The 21,828-nt window shown below is 34.5% G+C and overlaps 1 protein-coding gene across 1 annotated transcript; it reads right to left on the bottom strand.

Moving 5' to 3' along the window:
- Positions 1-888: 888 nt before the first annotated feature.
- On the bottom strand, positions 889-19,809 carry LOC115422037 (uncharacterized). Its single transcript, XM_030138078.1, has 12 exons — positions 19,767-19,809; positions 14,552-14,650; positions 12,364-12,859; positions 12,234-12,274; positions 12,069-12,100; positions 5,981-6,108; positions 4,530-4,623; positions 4,390-4,455; positions 3,978-4,040; positions 3,526-3,627; positions 935-1,116; positions 889-892 (listed from the first exon to the last, which is right to left on the bottom strand). Exons 2-12 carry the CDS (start codon positions 14,580-14,582, stop codon positions 889-891), a joined length of 1,239 nt encoding a protein of 412 aa, XP_029993938.1. The 5' UTR covers positions 14,583-14,650; positions 19,767-19,809.
- Between the last annotated feature and the right edge of the window lie 2,019 nt (positions 19,810-21,828).

A 21,828-nucleotide genomic window follows, 5' to 3' on the forward strand; every position in this document is an offset into this window, starting at 1 on the left:
TTCTAACAGGGGTCTGGAATACAAAACAATAATGACACGTCAGAATATAGTTTTATATTGGGATAAATATCATTGCATTGGTTAGTTTGGTTTAAATTATTATCCTTGCTTCCAAAATGCCTCAGAGATGGTTTAGACTTGATTTCTCTCAACAATGATTTTGTTTCTTTTATCCATGACTAAGATTTTGAATGTTCTACCTCTAAATTACTACTCTATTTTCTGTATACTGTCAATATTTTTCAGTGTATATTTTCAGTGTAAGTTAGTGTGATATTTTTATACAGTCTGTTTGCACTTTAAGTGTTTTTGCAGCTAAACAAGAAACAGAGCTGCTGAACTGATTTTCATTGTTCTTTTAACAGTGACAATAAAGATCTATTGTATTGTATTGTATTCTGTTCTGTTCTATTTTTCATGCTCTGACTGTAAATAATAATTTTCTACCACAGCTAACCATCTACTTTCTTCACAGCTCACTTAGCAAAAAAAATCTCCCATTAAACTTGAAGGAAATATTGATGTTCATAACTTAAATCAGCATGAACAGGACATCTTACAGCTGTAGACATGATGTGTCCCAATACTTTTGTCCATCTATGGATACTGTGAATATATGTAGTGTTTTGTCCTTTAATTTAAATACCTAAAAAGATTTTCACAAAAATATAATAGCAATACAGAAAAACAATACCCCCCCCCCCCACACACACACACACACACACACCACCTCCTCCTCCTCCTCTTTGTTCTTCTTCTCTTCTGTGTTTTGGCGTTTCAGCTTCCCGGAGTTCGGTCGTTGTTGGTGTTTGGTTGTCGTGGTAACCGTCTCCTCCTTAGTATCCTTCTCAGCTTCCATCCATCTGATCAGTTTCTTGGTTCTCAGCCTCACCTGCCGGTGAAACAGACACAGAGCTACAGTTGATCTGCTGACCAGTGGGCGGAGTCAGGTGGATGTGGGCGGAGACTCACCAGACACCTCCTGTTGATGCAGCGCTGCCTCCGCCGCTCCGCCCCCCCGAACTCCTTCTTATCCAGACAGAAAGGACACTTCCCACAGTTCTCTCTGAGGCACGCCACACACTGCCCGCACGAATTCTGACGCTTCTTCCTCTTCTTTTGTGGGGTCACACAGGGGTCAGAGGTCAGGGGTCATTAAAGGGTTCATTTATGTGTTTAAGACACATCGAGTCATTTTTTCACAAAGTAACTCAATGTTTTGAGCAGTTTCTCATTATTTTGAGAAACTACCCTAATTTCAATCAATTTCTTGTTGGCTTCTGTGGAACATTTCATAGTTTTTGCAAGTTTTCTCATTATTTTGTGAAATTAAGTCTGTATTTTTTGTTTATCTTTTTTCTTAATTTTTATATTGTAACTCCTTGTTTTTCAGCCCTAAAACATTTTGCAAAACCAATTCATTATTTGGAATGGTTTCTTATTATTTTGACATAATAAGTAATCATTTTTTAACAGTTTATCACCATATTGAGAAACTAAGTCTACATCTTAAGCTGCTTTTTTTTCATTTTGATATAATAACTTACTGTTTCAGAGCACTTTCTTATTATTTCAATATATCTCACCATTTTTGTGCAATTGCTCTTTATTTTACGAAACTGAGTCAGTATTTTGAGACATTTTTCTTTATAATGATGAACTCATTGTTTTCGAGCAGTTTCACATTATTTTGCAAAACTACTTATTCTATATTATTTATCTTTATTTTCAACAGTGTATTTACACAAATCTCATAATTTTTTTTCTTCATTATATAGAGAAATATTGAGATTATCTTTGCTATAAAAATTCATTACCATAACCAGTTTATTTTTAAGAAACTAAGTCTTTATTTTGAGAAGTTTATTACCATTTTTTACATAATATTGCCAAATTTTTGTAATAGTTCTTCATTATCTTGAGAAGCTGTTGATTAGTTTCATATAATATCTCATATTTTATGCACAGTTTCTCATTATTTTGCTAAACTAACTCTGTATTTGGAGCCTATTGTCTTGATTTTGATATGGCACCTCATTATTTTTTAGAGGATTGTCATTTTTTAAGCTGCTAAGTCATTATTATTAATACTTTTAAAGCTGCATATGACTTTCATCACCAATTTTTTATCAAATCTGTAAAAACCGAGTCATAGCTTAAGTATCCCGAATCCGTTAGTCTTTCCGTGCTTACGCACCTGAATCTCTTCCTTCACTGTGAACAATTTTGAAGCGAAAGTCATACACAACTTTAACTTGTTCTTTTAATACGGTAACATTACTTTGAGATACTCACTATTTTGAAACACTTAGTTGTTATTTTGACTAGTTTCTTGTCATTAAGTCATTATTTTGTTCATAAATAAAGCATCCGCTTACATTCACTGGCACTGTTGCATGGGACGGCGCGATTTCTTTCATCTTCAGAACCAATCACAGGCCAGCAGTAAGTCACATGATAGAGCAGACACAGATTGTTGGTTAAAACTCAACATGTTTTACATAGACAAAAATAGGACCAATGGCCCTGTAGCATACCGGCCAAATGAAAAGTTTTGGGAAATGTATCCAGATGCCATTTATTATCACCCAGTTCTGTGTGTTTATTATGTCACAGAAATAGCCCATGTTTTGGTCATATTCCAATCAGATCTGTAAAAAATTCAAATTCCAACTTGATATCATTGATACTGATTTATTGGATCAATCCACTTCCTATCTCTTATAATGGGAAAATTTTTCAAAGTGGCACCAAATCCAGAATCAGATCCGGATTGAAATAATTTCAATACCTTGTGTTGACATCATCATAAAGAGGCTGTATACCAAGTTTGAAGTCAATCAGAACTGGAGTTTCGGAGAAGAAGACGATTGAAATGTTTTCCCCATAAGAGCCAAATTTTCCATAAGTTCTCGAATCCAGAAGAAGATCCTGATCAGCATGTGGCCATTATGTTTTGGTCATCTCCCCATCAGGGCTGGACTGTAGAAATTTCATCTTGATATCATTTATATTTACTGAGTTATTGCATCGATCCACTTCCTATCTCTTATAATGGGGAAATTTTTCAAAGTGGCACCAAATCCAGAATCAGATCCGGATCCAAATAATTTTACTAACTTTTGTTGACATCATCATAAAGAAGCTGTAACAACAGACGACGACAACGAATGATGGCAATAGCTTACGGCCTGTCAGCCGGTAAGCTAAAAAAACAACAGATAAAATTTGCACGTATTAAGGTTAATTAATATTCACGATTAATTAACCTTAAGTGTTGAGGTAGCTGGTATATTACTACAGATGCACTGATTGCAAAATAATGGTCCAATACTGACACAATTTAATAATTTTGCTAATTCTAATACAGATGTGAATTTCTAGTTTTCTTTCTTTTTGCTATTTACTACTCCATTTTGTCTTCAGAAACAAAGAAATCTTCATTAGAAAAAAAAATACCAATTGCGTTTTAATATCTGACTCAGTGATAGACCTTAAACTCCACAAAACAATAATTCTTCTCACATTTATAGTTGTGATGCCGCTGCCTCCAACCTCCTCCTTCACCTCCTCCGGTTGTTGTTTTTTGACCTTTGACCTCCTCAGCACCCACTTCTTTCCTGCAACCTAAAATAATAAGCATGTGGTGAATAATGCTGCATTCACAGAAACCAGCACAAATGTACAGTGGGTTCAGTGGAAGCAAATCTGTGTCATCAGATATCGAAGAATTGTATTTGGCAAGATTTTTTTTGAATAGTTGTATTTCGTAACATGAATTTTTTAAAATTGATTTTTTTTTTTTTTTAATAGTTGTATTTCGTAACGTGAATTTTTTATAATTGATTTTTTTTTTTTTATTGAATTTTTACACATATTTTCATAATCTGAATTCAATTATTCAAAAAAAAAAAAAAAAGTTTTGTAATTCAATATTCTCAACTACATTGTGCTTCAATGTTTGTCATGGCAATCACCTCCTCATCAACATCCTTCTCAGCCTCCGTCCCTCTGGGCAGGTTCTTGGGTTTCTGCCTCTCCTGTAGGTGAAAAAGACACAAAGCTACGGCACTGACCAGTGGGCGGAGTTTTACTTTAAGGAAATATTGATGTTCATAACATAAATCAGCATGAACAGGATATCTTACAGCTGTCGACATGATGTGTCCCAATACTTTTGTCCATCTATGGGTACTGTGAATATATCTAGTGTTTTGTCCTTTAATTTAAATACCTGAAAAGATTTTCACAAAAATATAATAACAAAACAGAAGAACAAGAACCCCCCCCCCCCACCACCTCCTCCTCTTTGTTCTTCTTCTCTTCTGTTTTTTGACGTTTCAGCTTCCTGGAGTTCAGTTGTTGTTGGCGTTTGGTTGTCGTGGTAACCGTCTCCTCCTCAACGTCCTTCTCAGCGTCCATCCCTCTGGGCAGGTTCTTGGGTTTCAGCCTCTCCTGCAGGTGAAACAGACACAGAGCTACAGCACTGGCCAGTGGGCGGAGTCAGGTGGATGTGGGCGGAGACTCACCAGACACCTCCTGTTGATGCAGCGCTGCTTCTGCCGCGCCGCCCCCCCAAACTCCTTCTTATCCAGACAGAAAGGACACTTCCCACAGTTCTTTCTGAGGCACGCCACACACTGCCCGCACGGATTCAGACGCTTCATCCTCTTATGTTGTGGGGTCACACAGGGGTCAGAGGTCAGGGGGCATTCAAGGGTTCATTTATGTGTTTAAGACACATCAAGTCATTTATTCACAAAGTAACTCAATGTTTTGAGCAGTTTCTCATTATTTAGAGAAACTACCCTAATTTCAGTCAATTTCTTATTGGTTTCTATGGACCATCTCATAATTTTTGCACGGTTTGTCATTATTTTGTGAAATTAACTGTATTTTTTTTTTCTTTTTTTCTTCATTTTGATATAATAACTCCTTGATTTTCAGCACTAAAACATTTTGCAAAACCAATTCGTTATTTGGAATGGTTTCTTATTATTCATAATATGTAGTAATTTTTTAACAGTTTATCACCATATTGGGAAACTAAGTCTACATTTTGATATAATAACATTTTGCTTAAGAGCATTTTCTTGTTATTTTAATATAATATCTCACCATCTTTGTGCAATTTATTTTCATTTCACAAAACTAAGTCAGTATCTTGAGCCTTTTTTTTATGATGATGAACTCAATGTTTTTGAGCAGTTTCACATTATTTTGCAAAACTAATTCTTTATTTTCAAGTTTATTATTTTCACGCAACATCTCATAGTTTTTGTACAATTTTCATTACATTGAGAAATATTGAGATTATCTTTGTTATAACAATTCATTACCATAAGCAGTTTCTTATTATTTTTATATTATTTTTAAGAAACTAAGACTTTATTTTGAGAAGTTGATTACCATTTTTTACATAATATCTCCTCATTTTTGAATAGTTCTTCTTTATCTACAGACACTAACTCTCCATTTTGAGCAGTTCATTAGTTTCATATATCTCATATTTTTTTTTGCAGTTTCTTATTATTTTGCAAAACTAACTGTATTTGGAGCCTTTTGTCTTGATTTTGATATAACACCTCGTTATTTTCTAGAACTTTCTCATTTTTTAAGATACTAAGTCATTATTAATACTTTAACTTGTTCTTTTAATACGGTAACATTACTTTGAGATACTATTTTGAAATACTTTGTTATTTTGAGTAGTTTCTTGTCATTAAGTCATTATTTTGTTCATAAATAAAGCGTCCTGTCACACTCACCAGCACTGTTGCATGGGATGGCGTGATTTCTTTCATCTTAAGAGCCAATCACAGGCCAGCAGTAAGTCACATGATGGAGCAGACACAAATTATTGGTTAAAAACTCAACATGTTTTACATAGACAAAAAGCAACATACAAAGTTTGTATGTATAAAGGTTAATTATTACTCACTATTGTACTAGTATATATGTATATATAGCAGTGATAGACCTTAAACTCCACAAAACAATAACTCTTCTCACATTTTCAGTTGTGATACCACTGCCTCCAACAACCTCCTCCTCCTCAGGTTGTTGTTTGACCTTTGACCTCCCCAGCACCCACTTCTTTTCTGCAACCTAAAACAATAAGCATGTGGTGAATGATGCTGCGTTCACAAAAACTGGTAAAAACGTACGTCCGTGGGTTCAATATGGAAGCAAAACTGTCATCAGGTATTGAATAGTTGTACTTCGCAAGAATTTTTTTTGAGTAGTTGTATTTCGTAATGTGAATTATTTTAAGTTTTTTTTTAATAGTTGAATTTTTACACAGTTTCAAAATAAGTACCAAATAATAAAACGGAACCACAAAGGAGGACAAAATGGCTTCAAGCCCATGTCAGGGGTATCAGGAATATTAGATTAACTGCTTACGCCCTAATGAAAATTTGTAATTTGTGTACATTTCCCCACAACACATACAAAAGTACACATTCAGTAACTAAGTAGGAGTACAGATACTTGTGTACAAAAGGCTGGTAAAAGTAGAAGTAGTGATTATAGTTATAATGAGTATGAGTATATGTTAAAAAGTATGAGTATATGTTTAAAAAAAAAAAAGTGCTGGCTCTGAAATGTACTCCAAGAAAAATAAAATATAGCCCTCTGAAGGACATTTCTATTGCCTGTTTCTGTGCAAAGTTAAAAGAACCGTCACATCATATTGGACCACCAACATTTAGATGACTGATCAATATATTGCCAACTTTTGAATCAGTCATCAACTGTTTTGATTTTTATTTTATGTTGCATTTGATGTCATTTACTCTCACACTGTTTGCAGAAAAGTTTATTTTTTCCAGTTGTTGCACAGCTTCATCTAGCTCCTTCCTGACTTCATCCCTCTCTCTCCTTACATTGAAAATCTCATTTTCCACACTCTGAGGAAGGCATGGAGCCTCTGGTGCTGTGGTTGCTGGTATTGGGGCGTCTGGTAGTGTCATTTCTGGTACTGGAGCTGTGGGAACGTCACTGAAGACAGCCTGGTGACGTTCACACTCACTTCTGTGCTCTGGCTTTTGCAGTTGTGCAGGTTCATACTGCGTTTTTCCAGCAGGGAAGAGCGAAGGTACATAATCTGGGTGGTCCTTTTCTTCATTTTTCAAGCCTAGGGAAAACAGTTAAAATCATGGGAATAAGTAGGAGAGCTAAAGCAGTTAATCTACACTCAAGGAGACCTGGAGGCTACTGCCACTATTAGTTTACCACTATTCTATTAAAGATTATTTTTATTTTGCATCATTGCATACTTACCCAATAATATTCACATTTGAGAATCTGAAATCAGAAAATCTGGACTTTTTTCTTCTCAAAAATTACTCCAAATGATAAATTAAACATCAAAAAACATCAAAACAGTTGGTGACTGTTTCAAACGTTGGCAATAAATTGATCAATCCTCTAATTGCTGGCTCAATATGACGTGAGGTTCTTTAAGCTTTGCAAAGAGACAGGTAATAGAAATCCTTCAGAGGGCTTTACATTTGTGGAAAAATGATTAGACCACCATTGTTTTCTTCAATTTCTTGTTCATTTTAATGCCTGGTACAATTAAAGGTACATTTGTTTGGACAAATATAATGATAAAAAAAATAGCACAAAGAGAGCTGATATCAAGATATCAGCTGAAGAGCTGATATCTAGCCACTTTTCATGGTTTTCTTGATAATAACCAAAATCACTTAATTACATCAATATCTATGGCATTTTACTGACAAAAACGGTGCTTCTAGGCATTCCATGTTTTCTTTTCTGTCTGTTTTAGTCACATGATACACACAGGAGTTAGTACTTGATAGCACAACCATTGTTTTTGATGACTTTTGATGGTCTAATCCACAGGTGTCAAACATGCGGCCAGGGGGCCAAATCCGGCCCACCAAAGGGTCCAGTTTGGCCCTTGGGATGAATTTGTGAAATGCAAAAATTACACTAAGATGTTAACAATCATTTTAGTTCAGGTTCCACATTCAGACTAATTCAATCTCAAGTGGGTCATAATAACTTATAAATACTCACAACTCCAAATTTTTCTTTTTGTAAATGTAAATATTTTCATGTATTTACACTAAAACAAAGTATAATATTGCAAAAATATCTGAATAACCTGAACAAATATGAACAACCTGAAATGTCTTAAGGGAAGTAAGTGCAATTTTAATAATATTCCACCTGTTACTAAATGTTTTGTGTATTTGTAGATCCACTGTGATCTGTAAGTTATAATGTATATGTGTAAATGATAAACTGAGGCACAATATTGTTAAAATTACACATTTTTTTCAGTTTGTTCATGTTATCACATTGTTTGAAAGGATAATTTGGAGATGCAAACACTTTCATAATGTAACTTTACTTTTTTCACTCAAAAACATAGAGAAAAGTTTGGAGTTGACATTATTTATATTATTATAAATTATATATATATATATTATATATTATTTATATTACTGGTTCGGCCCACTTCAGATCAAATTTAGCTGAATGTGGCCCCTGAACTAAAATGAGTTTGACACCCCTGGTCGAATCATTTTTTTAGCAACTGTATTTTATTTTGCCCTTGGAGTACATTACAGATCCAGCACTTTGTTTTTTGTTTGTTGTGTTTTGTTTTTTAACATATACCATACTCAGTAAAGAACTTTAAACAATACCTTTACTTTTACCAGACTTTTGTACACAAGTACTTCTATTTAGGTACTGAACGTGTACTTTTTTACTATTGCAAGGAAATCTACACAAATTACAAATGTAGTACAAAGTTCACGAACATTTAAGCAATTAATCTAATATCCCTGACACTCCTGACATAGTCTGCGGTTGTTTGGAAATGGTTCACATTACATTAAACTTACCTGAAATGAAGTGCCGACTGCAGACATACACATGTTTGGATGTTGGGTTCCATAATCTGCCAGACAAGTCTTTTCTTCCGATAGCTTGAAGCCATTTTGTCCTCCTTTCTGGTTCCGTTTTAATATTTGGTAAAATGTAAAACTTTAATTGGTAATTTTTTAGTTTATTTGCGGTGCAAAAGAGCACACAGCAACTCTTCGGCATTTTGGCTAATGGTAGAGACCGGTCTGTTTTCCCCCTCGGCTCTAACCGGATGTGACGTTGGTGGGCGTTCCCGTTGCGCCAAATATTGTTTCAGCATAAGGTTGATATCGATGCTCAATCTTGGGGAAAAAAAGTGTTTTCTGTAATTATTCAAAATGTATGTCCAGATTTTGATCAATAAAGTTGAAGGATTAAAAAACAAACAAATAAATAAATAAATAAATAGGCTCTGCACACAAGGTCCATGACGTACTTCCGATCTCGACAGCGAGCGGCAAGTCAGTTTCCGGTGAACTTCCTGCTTCGGTCATAATTGGAATAACAGCGGGGGAAATGAACATATTAAAAAAAACTCGAGTGTTTCAACTGTCAGAAAAATGACTATATCTAATCTGAGGGACACTTTTAAGTTCCCGAAAACGGTGGGTGGCTTGAATGAACATTGGTTTGCGCCACTTTGCACCGGATCGAGCCGCTGTAATAGCGAAATAAGCTTCCATTCCAAAGATCCCATCCTTTGAGCCGAGTGGACACAAAATACGACGGACGCAAATAAATACGAAATAATATATTGGATATGTCTTTCGCTTTATTAGTAATTAAGTACCTATTCAGTTAAAGCCAGATTTTTTTCCATGAAACATCATCCACAAACACGTTCCAGTGGGAAATCGCTTTTGGCAATATTGTGATGTTCTTCTGGAATATGGTTCTTATACATTTGTTGTTATCGGACAGACATATTTTCCTTGCAGCTGTATCTGTTGTCCAAAATTAAACAGTTGTGAGGTGAAAAATTGTGTGTTGGAAAGCAGACATTTTCACTGGAATTTTATCAGTGTTGTAGTTGCACACAAGAAAAAAGTCAATACCAACTAATTTGGATAATATACAGCTCTGGAAAAAATTCAGAGACCGCTGCAATTTCCTGTGAAATCAGCATGTGTGCATATATGACAGCCATTCCATTCCTGTGTCTGCTGAATTCCAGCACAAGCACACCTTATACTACTGAATAAACACCTGATCCATGTCTTATTACCTCTGCCAAGGAGGTTATGTTTTTGCCGGCATTGGTCTGTCTGTCTGTCTGTCTGTCTGTCTGTCTGTGAGCAAGATAACTCAAAAAGTTATGGATGGATTTGGATGAAAATTTCAGGAAATGTTGATACTGGCACAAGGAACAAATTATTAAATTTTGGTGGTGATCGGGGGGCGGGGGGGCACTGATCTGCCTTGGCAGAGGTCTGCACTGTCGGAGTGCTTTTCTAGTTTAACAAGAAGTATAAACACCACTACTGTGGCCATCACTATCTTCTTTCAGTAGACAAAAACAGTGCTATTAGCACCACAAAAGTAGCTGTAATCCAAAAATAACTATTGAAAACTACTGGACTTGTTAATAACTTGTTGATAATGTTCCCAAACTCTGAGGACTGGTTCTTCTATCAGGACAATGCTCCTGGCCTCAGCTACTGTAGGTCAGCAGAGGTGTGGATGATGGACCACCAGATGAAGACCCTGTCATGGCCAGCCCAATCTCCAGACCTGAACCCACTTTGAAAACTTCTGCAGGAACATGGATGGTCACAAGTCATCAAACATTGCTGAGCTTCTTGGATTTCTCTGCCAGGAGTTGCATAAAGTCATCCAACAGTAATGGAGGAGAGCAAAGACGTGTGAAAGCTGTCACTGAAAATCAAGGTTATTTCACCCAATATTGTTTTGTGAACTTTTCCCAAGTTGCAACATTAGTATTGTGTTGTTTAGAAATGAATATGAACTAGTTTTATTCACATTATTTAAGGTCTGCATCTTTTTGTTATTTTGACCACGTCATGTTCCGCAAATACATGCTCTAAATAACAAGACTGTATTTGGAATTTGGGAGAAATGTTGTCGGTAGTTTAGAGAATGAAACAAAAATGTTCATTTTACTTAAACACATACCTATAAATGGAAAAATTTGTGATCTGTGGATGTTTTTAAAGCAAAGCTCAAGACCCACTTGTTCACTCTGTGTTATAAGTCATGATGTGCTTTTACTGTTAATGTTTTTAGCTTTTATGTTTTATTGTGATTGATGTTATATCTGTACAGCACTTTGATTGAAAGCGCTTTACAAATAAATTATTATTATTATTATTATTATTATTATTATTATTAAAAAGTAATAATTTTGCAGTGGTCTCTTATTTTTTTCCAGAGGTGTATAGTGAGGGTTGATATTCCAAATGGAGGAGGGTTTCTGGAAACATTGTTTCATTCAATTGATCTTAAATGTATTAAGAGTTTGAAAGTGTAAAAAGTTGACACTACCATTTTCATAAGGATTCATGACAACAGTTTTTTTCAGATCATGAGTCTTTTTTTTCCAAACAAAATCAAAGAGCATCTTATCAGTTTCCTTCAGGGTTTTGTCACTGAGGTGCAGAACCAAAGCTGCATATGTTAGCCGAAGACCATGTGACGCTCAGGTAGTGGCGCAGGCCTGAGGATTCACATGTGTAATGGTTGATATTGTATATTTGTCTATGGCGTCACTACCTGAGTGTCACGTGATCTCCAGCGTGACACATGATTGGGTGAAAGTGGCTCATTAATACATTGGTTTTGCCTGATCAAGATGTCCACACTATATTGAAATTTTTTTATATTGAATTTGAAACGCATTGTATTTGAGAAAATTGAATTAAAAGCCTTTTTCTTTAAAAATTGAATTCAGATTATGAAACTCTATGTGTAAAAATTCAACTATTAAAAAAAGAATTATAAAAAATTCAAATTATGAAACAGAACTATTAAAAAAAATATTCAACATTTAAAAAATCAAATTGCGAAATACAATTATTCCAAAATAATTCACTTATAAAAATTCATATAATGAAATACAACTATTCAAAAAAAAATTCTTGCAAAATACACCTGTTCAGTATCTGATGACACAGATTTGCTTCCATAGTTCAGGTTCATCTTACCTTTGTGAAAACAATTTTGGGTGGTTTCTTCTCTGAAATCAAATGAACAGAGGTGATTATTATTGCAATTTTCCCCTAAGAAACCACAGACTGACTGAACAAAAACACCAAAATGTAACTGATCTTGTGTAGAAATAAAAATAAAACCGACTGAAAAAGACTTACTTGTTGATTTTCCATCATTCTGTCCACAGGTCGTTGAAGTTCTGCAGAAGTAGCAGAGAAACAGTCGTGTATTCATTCATTTTTTTATCAGTATCAATGTCTAAATATTGAAAATAGTCCTTCCTCTCACCTGCCGTCATGTGATTGGTTGCTGTAGTTGTGTTCTGTCTCTGATAGGTTGATGCTGTTCTTGTGTTTTTTCGTGGTCACCTGACCCTTCGCCCGCTGGCGGGGGCCGATGTGCACGCCATCCTCACCCGTACAGCATCTCAGCCGCAGCAGGCCCCGCCCCCTCCCTCTGCCGCGTGGTTTCCCGTTGCAGACGTTGACGCTGAACTCCATCCTCTTGACAAACCTCCGAACTCGACTGCGGCGAATGACCTTCGGCCTCAGCGGCTCTATCCAATCGTAGGCCACCTCTGGGTCACCTGACCTCGACCCCATTTTATCCTTTTCCCCTTTCAACAGCTTTTTGATCAGGATCACACACTTCTTTATTTCTGGGTACCGTCGCCGCCACCTCCGCTCCTCCTCCTCCCTGGTCTCCATGGAAACAGATCCATCACTCCTGCCTGGACAGAGGGGAGGGGGTTTCAGTTCCTCCACATCAGGACATCCTGTCCCCTCTGATGGACAGAAACAACCTGAACTTCAGTGGTTTATTGTTTTTTTCTTTATAAAACCACATAAAACCCACATGTATTATCATAATTTCAGTCATCTTATAGTTAAAGAAATAGTGCAACATAATTGTCTATGACTATCCTGATCACATATCTGTTTATATCTGTAAATTATACTTTCTTTCATCTATACACGTGTATTTGTTTTTTATTTGTGGTTTTCGTATTTTGAGATCCAGGTTGGGTTGATAAGGGGGTCGCCATTGGTTGTGGGGGCGGGGGGGTTATACTTTGTGTGTCACAAAATCTTGTATCATAAAATGTGAATTTCTTTCTTTTTTTTGGTATTGTACTTTTGGAGATGCACAATGAAAATACATTTTAAAAATTGGTAAAAAAAAAAAAAATAATAATAATAATAATCATTTCAGTCATCTTCCTCCGTATCTTCTATGTTTTTATTGCGACAGTAAATCAGGAAATGTTTGGACATTACATTAAATTAAAATTTAGCTGAAACATGTGATTCGTAGCTTATCTTTAACCTGTTTTATACCGAAAACACTGCAACACAACTGTGCTGTTTTAGCTTTTCATTTTATTTCTATTTCAGTCCTTGCCACATTCTAGTAGAAGTTGGTAAAGTAAACAATTTACTACTCAATAATACTGCCTTTCCTTTTTACAACATTTATAAGACATTTAGAGACCATTTTAGGTTGATTTTATCCCATTATATCTGCTAATCACCTTACAACCTCATAATTATTATTACACAATATTGATATATATTATTACTTCAATATTCTTGCACACTTATTTATGTATATTTCTTTAATTATCATATTGATAATATATTGTCTAGAACAGAGGTGTCAAACTCATTTTAGTTCAGGGGCCACATACAGCCTAATGTGATCTAAAGTGGGCCGGACAGTAAAATAATATAAATATTAGGATAAGAATTTAGAAATAATGTCAACACCAAAGTTTTCTCTATGTTTTTGAGTAAAAAAAGTAAAATTCTGTTATGAAAATGTTTACAACTATGAACTGTAATTGAACATAACTTGAACAAATATGAACAACCTGAAAATACTTAAGAAAAATAAGTGCAATGTTAACAATATTAGGCCTTAGTTTATCATTTATACATGTGTATCATAACTTACAGATCACAGTGGATCTACAAATACACAAAACATTTAATAACAAGCAGAATATTGGTACAATTCCATATACTTCTCTTAAGACATTTCAGCTTCATATTTGTTCAGGTTATTCACATTTCTTGTAAAAGGCTAGTCTGTAAATGTAAACATTTTTGTGCAATTTAACTTTTTTTTACACTAAAACAAATAGGAAAATTAGCAGTTTTCATTATTTATAGGTGTTTATAATAGTATTTTACTGGTCTGACCCACTTTAGATTGAACTGACCTAAAATTATTTTAACATCCTTGATAGTTCATATCTTCAGTGTAATTTTTGCATTTCACACATTCATCCCACGGGCCAGATTGGACCCTTTGGTGGGCCAGCTTTGGCCCCCGGACCACATGTTGGACACCTGTGGTCTAAATGAAAACCTGACTGTGAAGCTAAGGCTGTCAGATAAATATAGTGAACTCTTTCCTGATGATAACCGATCTAGTTCTAACACCATCTTCGACTCACATGACGTCTGTGTTTTACCTCGTATCTCATTCAGTTGGATCTCGTCCATCTCCAGCTCAGATTTCGGATCCTACTTTTCATATCTGCTGTGGCTGTTCACTGGAGTCTGAGGACGAACTGTAACGAATAAAAACAGCAACAACAACAGTTTCAGCACAACAACTCTAAATGTAGGGGGACTGGTTAAGATCCAGTTGTTCTTTAGATACTTTTGATCGGTACTAACCACTTTACTTTGAACAAAACCATGTGGAGATGCTCTGACCCAATGATTGATCACAAATTCTCCCTTGTCAAAGTTGCTCAGATCTGTGCTTCTGCCCAATTTGCTTTTTCTGACTTTCTAACCTCGAAGTCTACATGTTCTCAATCACAACTATGTTCATTTATTTTTTTCATTTTTGTCTATTTTGTTCATTGAGTTGACCATCGGCTAGGGCTGTGTATTGGCAAGAATCTGGCAATACGATACAAATCACAATACTAGGATCACGATACGATATATTGCGATATATCATGATACTGTTAAAAAGGCAATTTTTTGTTTCTTTTTTTTAAATGATTATTTCCTTGAAGAACTGAATTTCACCAGAAATCTGCACAAATACCAAACACATTTTTATTTGATCACAACAGGATCTAATGCTATATCACAAAATGTTCCTGTGTTCAAACTTAAATTGTGTTTTACAGACATTACAGTTTAAGATCCTGTTCAAATGTTCATATTCTATTAGTTCATAACTAACATCATAATATTATTTTTGTGCAATCCCAACAAAGGAACTAACATTATTTCATAAAAATAAAATATTAACAAAAAAGAAAAAACAAAAATGAACCTCCACAATATCTGCATTTGAAATAAATACCTAAAAATATCGATACAGTACTTTTTAATATTGATACAGTATTGTGAAATGAAATATTGCAATATATTGCTGAACCAATATTTTCTTACACCCCTACTATCGGCTATTCTTTCTTATTTGTTGTATTTGTTATATTTATATTTATTAGTTGGTTAGTTTATTGAGTTTCTACTTTATTTTTGGTAATTTATTTAGACAATTATATCATTTTTTGTATTATTTTTTGTTCATTTTTGGATAAGGTAAATCTTTGTTGCCATTCCACAATCATACCATGTCTACTGTACAATGAAACTGGAGCACTGGCCTACATGGTGCACAACAATAAAAACAGAACCATAAAAACGGAACAAATACATACAAAACAGAATCGATGGTAAAATGTATGATATGTGCAAACAAATGCATATGTGCAACATAAACAGCCTAAATACAGTGGATAACAGTATATTGCTGATGGCTCACTGTCAAAAGAAAAGCAGCTAATTGTTGTACATTTTGGTCAGTTTTTGTTCATTGTTTGTCCATTTTGTTGACTTTTGGGTTTATTTTGTTGTGTATCGTCTTCTTTTGCGTTCATTTTATATTATATATAATCATGGTTCTCGCTAGCGTCATTGAACATCAGGGCCCCGACGCTGAGATTTCACCCGCGACGCTGTCTTTCAACTAGGGATGTAACGATTACCGGTAGATTTGATAAACTGCGGTAAAATTCCCGGCGGTTAGTATTACCGTTTAAATTCTAATTATCATGATCACCGTGTTTAATCACCGCACTTTTAGGGGAAAAAACACCTATGTAAAGATCTGCTTTTATGTCAAATATTTGAATATTGTTTTAATTTATTACAATTTTAATTTTCTATACCTAATATTTGGAACCAATATTCACTTTTAAAGTCTTTGAAAAGGTTCGTTAAGCATCTGTGTGTTATTAATGCAATAAATTGAGTACATTTTTCAAATTGGATTTTATATATTTTTTGTGCTTTCTGGTCTTTTGTGTTTTTATAGTAAGTTAAAGTGAAAAAATAATAGACAGATGATATAAATGAAGTTGTGCTGAAAAAACAGATCCCAAACATGGGTATAATAAACATTTGTTTATATAGTATATAAAGGCAAAATTAAAAGTACTGAAAAACGGACAAAATAGGCTCAGACCACTAAGGGTTAATATTTGAATGTTTCTGCAACAGAAGGGACATTGTACCAATTATTTTATTTGTTTCTTTTTTTTAATACAACTTGGTTAAATTATTTCAGTGTGTGTATTAGTACTTTTTGAACATTTTGAGCACAATTTCAATAATACCGCGATAATAATGATAACCGTGATAATTTTGGTCACAATAACCATGATATGAAATTTTCATATTGATACATCCCTACTTTCAACCAGCGTAGCAGTGTGTTTTTGTGTGTATTCTGCTCCTGCTTGTGTGTATAGCTCGAGCTCGGCAGATAGATAACAGGTTTCTCAAGAAAAGCCGCACGCCGAAAACTTCTCTCCAAAGCTTTTACTCGAGACTTCACTGTAAAACTGCAACATACATACAAGACATGTCTGAGTTCTGTTCTTTGTTACAGCACATTAACATAGCATTATATATTCAAATGAATGAGAAAAGATCGCTAGCTCGATGCTAACATAAATGGGAAAATCCATAGACATGCTAACGATTAGCATCTTCAGATCGACTTAAGATTTACAACGTTTTTTAATCTAACAACAAAAGTTTACATCAGAGGCAGGTTTTACTATTCATTACCACAACAACTGAACATAAAATACTCACAGGCAAACAGTCTTTCTGGCCATACAAACAGAACGAGAAAAACATGTCTGCTACTTCCTTCCCATGTCTGAACTGGCTACGGGAACACCAAAAGGACAAAACACACGCCAGTGCAACTTATTCTGACCACCAGAGGGCCCCCTTTGCTTGCTTTTTTTTTAACAACAGAAAATCACTGTGTGTGAGTGTGTGTGTGTGCGCGCGCGTGCGTGCGTGCGTGCGTGCGTGCGTGTGTGTGTGTATGATCGTCCACGGTAATGTTAGCGAGATTTGAATTTGAAAAAATATATTCCTTTCAAAAAATGTTTGGGAAGGAATGCTTCTCGGACCAAAAAAGAGTTTGTTCGAGGTGCTCTTTGGAAAAAGGGACTCAAAAAGTATTTCTCACACTGGAAGAAAAATCCAAGGCACTCTAAACATTAAAATGCCTTTATTATCACAGCATGGTCATATCTAGACCTAAAAAACTTCAACGTGTTTCGGCTTCAAGCCTTCATCAGGAAGTCAAACAGGAGCCTGAAAAACTGTAGGTTCCTATATAGTACGGTCTACTAGGGTCAAATATCATTACTACTACTACTATTACTACTACTACTACTACTACTACTATCATTACTACTACTACTACTATTACTACTACTACTATCATTACTACTACTACTACTACTATCATTACTATTACTACTACTACTACTACTACTATCATTACTATTACTACTACTACTACTACTACTACTACTACTATCATAACTACTACTACTACTACTACTATCACTACTACTTCTACTACTATCACTACTACTTCTACTACTACTACTGCTACTACTACTATCACTACTACTTCTACTACTACTACTGCTACTACTACTACTACTATCATTACTACTTCTACTACTACTCCTACTACTATCATTACTACTACTACTACTACTACTATCATTACTAGTACTACTACTATCATTACTACTACTACTATCATTACTATTACTACTACTACTACTACTATCATTACTACTACTACTACTACTACTATCATTACTACTACTACTACTGCTACTATCATTACTAGTACTACTACTATCATTACTACTACTACTATCATTACTATTACTACTACTACTACTACTACTATCATTACTACTACTACTACTACTACTATCACTACTACTTCTACTACTATCACTACTACTTCTACTACTACTACTGCTACTACTACTATCACTACTACTTCTACTACTACGACTGCTACTACTCTACTACTACTACTATCATTACTACTACTACTACTACTATCATTATTACTTCTACTACTACTCCTACTACTATCATTACTACTACTACTACTGCTACTATCATTACTAGTACTACTACTATCATTACTACTACTACTATCATTACTACCTCTACTGCTACTACTACTATCATTACTAGTACTGCTACTATCATTACTACTACTACTACTATCATTACTACTACTACTATCATTACTACCTCTACTGCTACTACTACTACTACTATCATTACTAGTACTACTATCATTACCAGTACTGCTACTATCATTACTACTTCTAATACTACTATCATTACTACTACTACTACTACTACTACTACTACTACTACTACTACTATTACTACTATCATTACTAGTACTACTACTATCATTATTACTTCTACTACTACTACTACTATCATTACTAGTACTACTACTATCATTACTACTACTACTATCATTACTACCTCTACTGCGGCTACTACTACTACTATCATTACTAGTACTACTATCATTACTACTTCTACTACTACTACTACTACTACTACTACTACTACTATCATTACTAGTACTACTACTATCATTACTACCTCTACTGCTGCTACTACTACTAATATCATTACTAGTACTAATATCATTACTAGTACTACTATCATTACTAGTACTACTACTATCATTACTACTACTACTATTACTATCATTATTACTACTACTACTACTACTACTACTACTACATCCACCCACTGGCAGGTCCCATTGGACTGAAATAATCAATATTAATACCACTTTGCCTGTCAGTGTTAGAATGTTCTGTATATTTTTTCTAAACTAATAATTATGATAATTACTTAAAATCCTGTACTGTGAGTTTTGAAGTGGGAGGGGCTTCCTGCAGTCAGAAGTTCCCATTGAAAGTGTCACCAGCTGTAAAACTATCTAAATGTGAACACGTTTGTCAAACTACTATCACCTTTTATAATGGAAAAAAAAAAAAAAAAAAAAAGCCAAAACATGCACACGCGTGGAAATAACCAGATGTGAACTACAACACCCAGGATGCATTTTTCCAACACACACACACACACACACACACACACAGGGCATGTTTTCATCCGTTCCGAACGCCTCTCTCATGGGTCTAAACTCTGAGCTCTCCGCCGTCCACCGGAGCTCCTGCCCGGTAGTCGGTCCCCTGCCTGTCCGCCACTCTGCAGCCCCCACCCCCACCCTGCTCGTACTTCACCTGCAGTTTAAAAATACAGTGAATTAACAGTGTTTGAACGCCTCACTTCTGCACGAGCTCCATCGCTGCTCCGACACTCTCCACCGCTGAGGCCTTCACTGACCACACGGACAGTCGGAATTCACAGGAACGAGGGAAATACATCACAGAAACGTACAATTACACACAAAATATTACCAGCAATACTCTGGCAACGCGTTTGATGTTTAAATAGCAAACATTTATTGATAATTTTCGTCACGTTTCTTTGATATTCATCTATATTATTAGCTTTATAGGCCAACAAGCATTAGAAATATAGACTTTTTTTTATTATTATTGTTTGCTATTTCTAATCTTTAAATTGTTTTCTATCTTTTTAACAACAACATACAAAAAGATGTGTTGATAAATTAACAAACCTAATTATAACTTTAAATCAAGTTTATTGTCATTTTGATAACAGACAAAATGAAAGAGCGTTTCCCCAGGATCTAAATAAACAACAACAATTACAACCTTGGAATAATAAATAAGTTAAATACTGAAACTAAAGTTAAAATACTAAAATACTAAAATTAAATTTAGATAATTACATTATTATTATTATTATTATTATTATTATTATTATTATTATTATTATTATTATTAAATTATTAGATTTAGAAATTAGATTAGAATTTGCCATTAGTGACAGTAGACAAAAAAATATGATTAGACTTACAACAGAAAGTTAAGTATAATGGAAAGCCCTCAACATTAAGTTTTAGTATTAGGTTACAAGTTTTTTTGTTTTGTTTTGTTTTGGGGTTTTTTTTGTACATATAAGTATTTGCATTTTTAAAATACATAAATAAATATGCATCTATCTTTGGTAAGTAAAATAATTATTTTTAAAAAATAAATAAATAAATAAAACAGAAGTACAGTACCATCTGAAACTGGACCATTAATGCACATTAAAACGGTTTAAAATCAATCTTTAAGAGACTTTTTCAGGTGTGAAACATGAGTGAATTAGATGTAGGAGGAAGGGTGTTAATTCTTTATTAAAATGTTACTGAAACAACCCAACTTGTTTCTTAAGGGAGCTTGAAGTGAGGTATCACTATTATTTCCTTAATTTCCGAGGAAACCTGAAGGCGGCACCTTCACTCAGTGAGCATGCGCAGACGACAGCCTGCACCGGATCAATGGAGTTGAAGTTAGAATCCAACCAAACTTTGATTAAAAAATAAAGTGTCAATAACATTAATAATTCGATTACTTTAATGTTTAAAAAGTTCTGTTCTGTAAAAGGCACCTTAGGATTAATATGTGATACAAAATAAATATTACACATACAGATAATCAAGAATAGTCTGTTTTGATAAATAAAGATGAAAAATGACGAGACCAGAGCATTAACAGAAAGGATACAAAACTACAACTGTTAGATTATGGAATATTCATGCAAGAGTTAAAGAAAATAACAACAACAGGCATGTGTTTTTTCTATAGTAGAAATAATACTGTAAAAATAAAAAATAAAAATTACAAATTACAAGACAATAGCCCTGCATGAGAAAGTAAAAGTACAGAAGTATTAGTTGTAAAATGTAATCTAAATACACTGTAAAAAAAAAAAAAAAAAAAAAAAAAAAAAAAAAGGATTTCGGGGGTTGGTAAATACAAACTATAGACATCAGTTACATTTGAATCAACAGTAATAATTGCCAGTAAAATCTATTATGACTGGTTCAGTTCTACATACACTACTATTTGTTAACAGTAACAATTGCTACTTAAAATAATATAATAAAATCTACCCAATAATAATGTGACATGTTGGAGGAGCAGCTGGGGGGGGGGGGGGGGGGGGGGGGGGGGGGGTCCCAGCATGCATTAGGACAAACTAGCTGGGACAGTTTTTATGTGTTTTCCAGTGTTCTGAGTTGATAAGAAGTGTTGTTCTTTTTATATAGCAGAGTTATGGTGTGTTTGACACTTTTTGTTAGTTTTTTTGTTGAATGAATGTTTCTATTGAGTTGCATATTCTTGCACCATGAGCTAAGTTGCTCCTTTGTTTCATTAAACTCTGTAATGGTGTAATAATCAAAGGTGGTCTAAGAATAATTTAAGGGTAAAAT

Source organism: Sphaeramia orbicularis, chromosome 7, assembly GCF_902148855.1.
Source record: "Sphaeramia orbicularis chromosome 7, fSphaOr1.1, whole genome shotgun sequence".
Classification (NCBI taxonomy): domain Eukaryota; kingdom Metazoa; phylum Chordata; class Actinopteri; order Kurtiformes; family Apogonidae; genus Sphaeramia; species Sphaeramia orbicularis.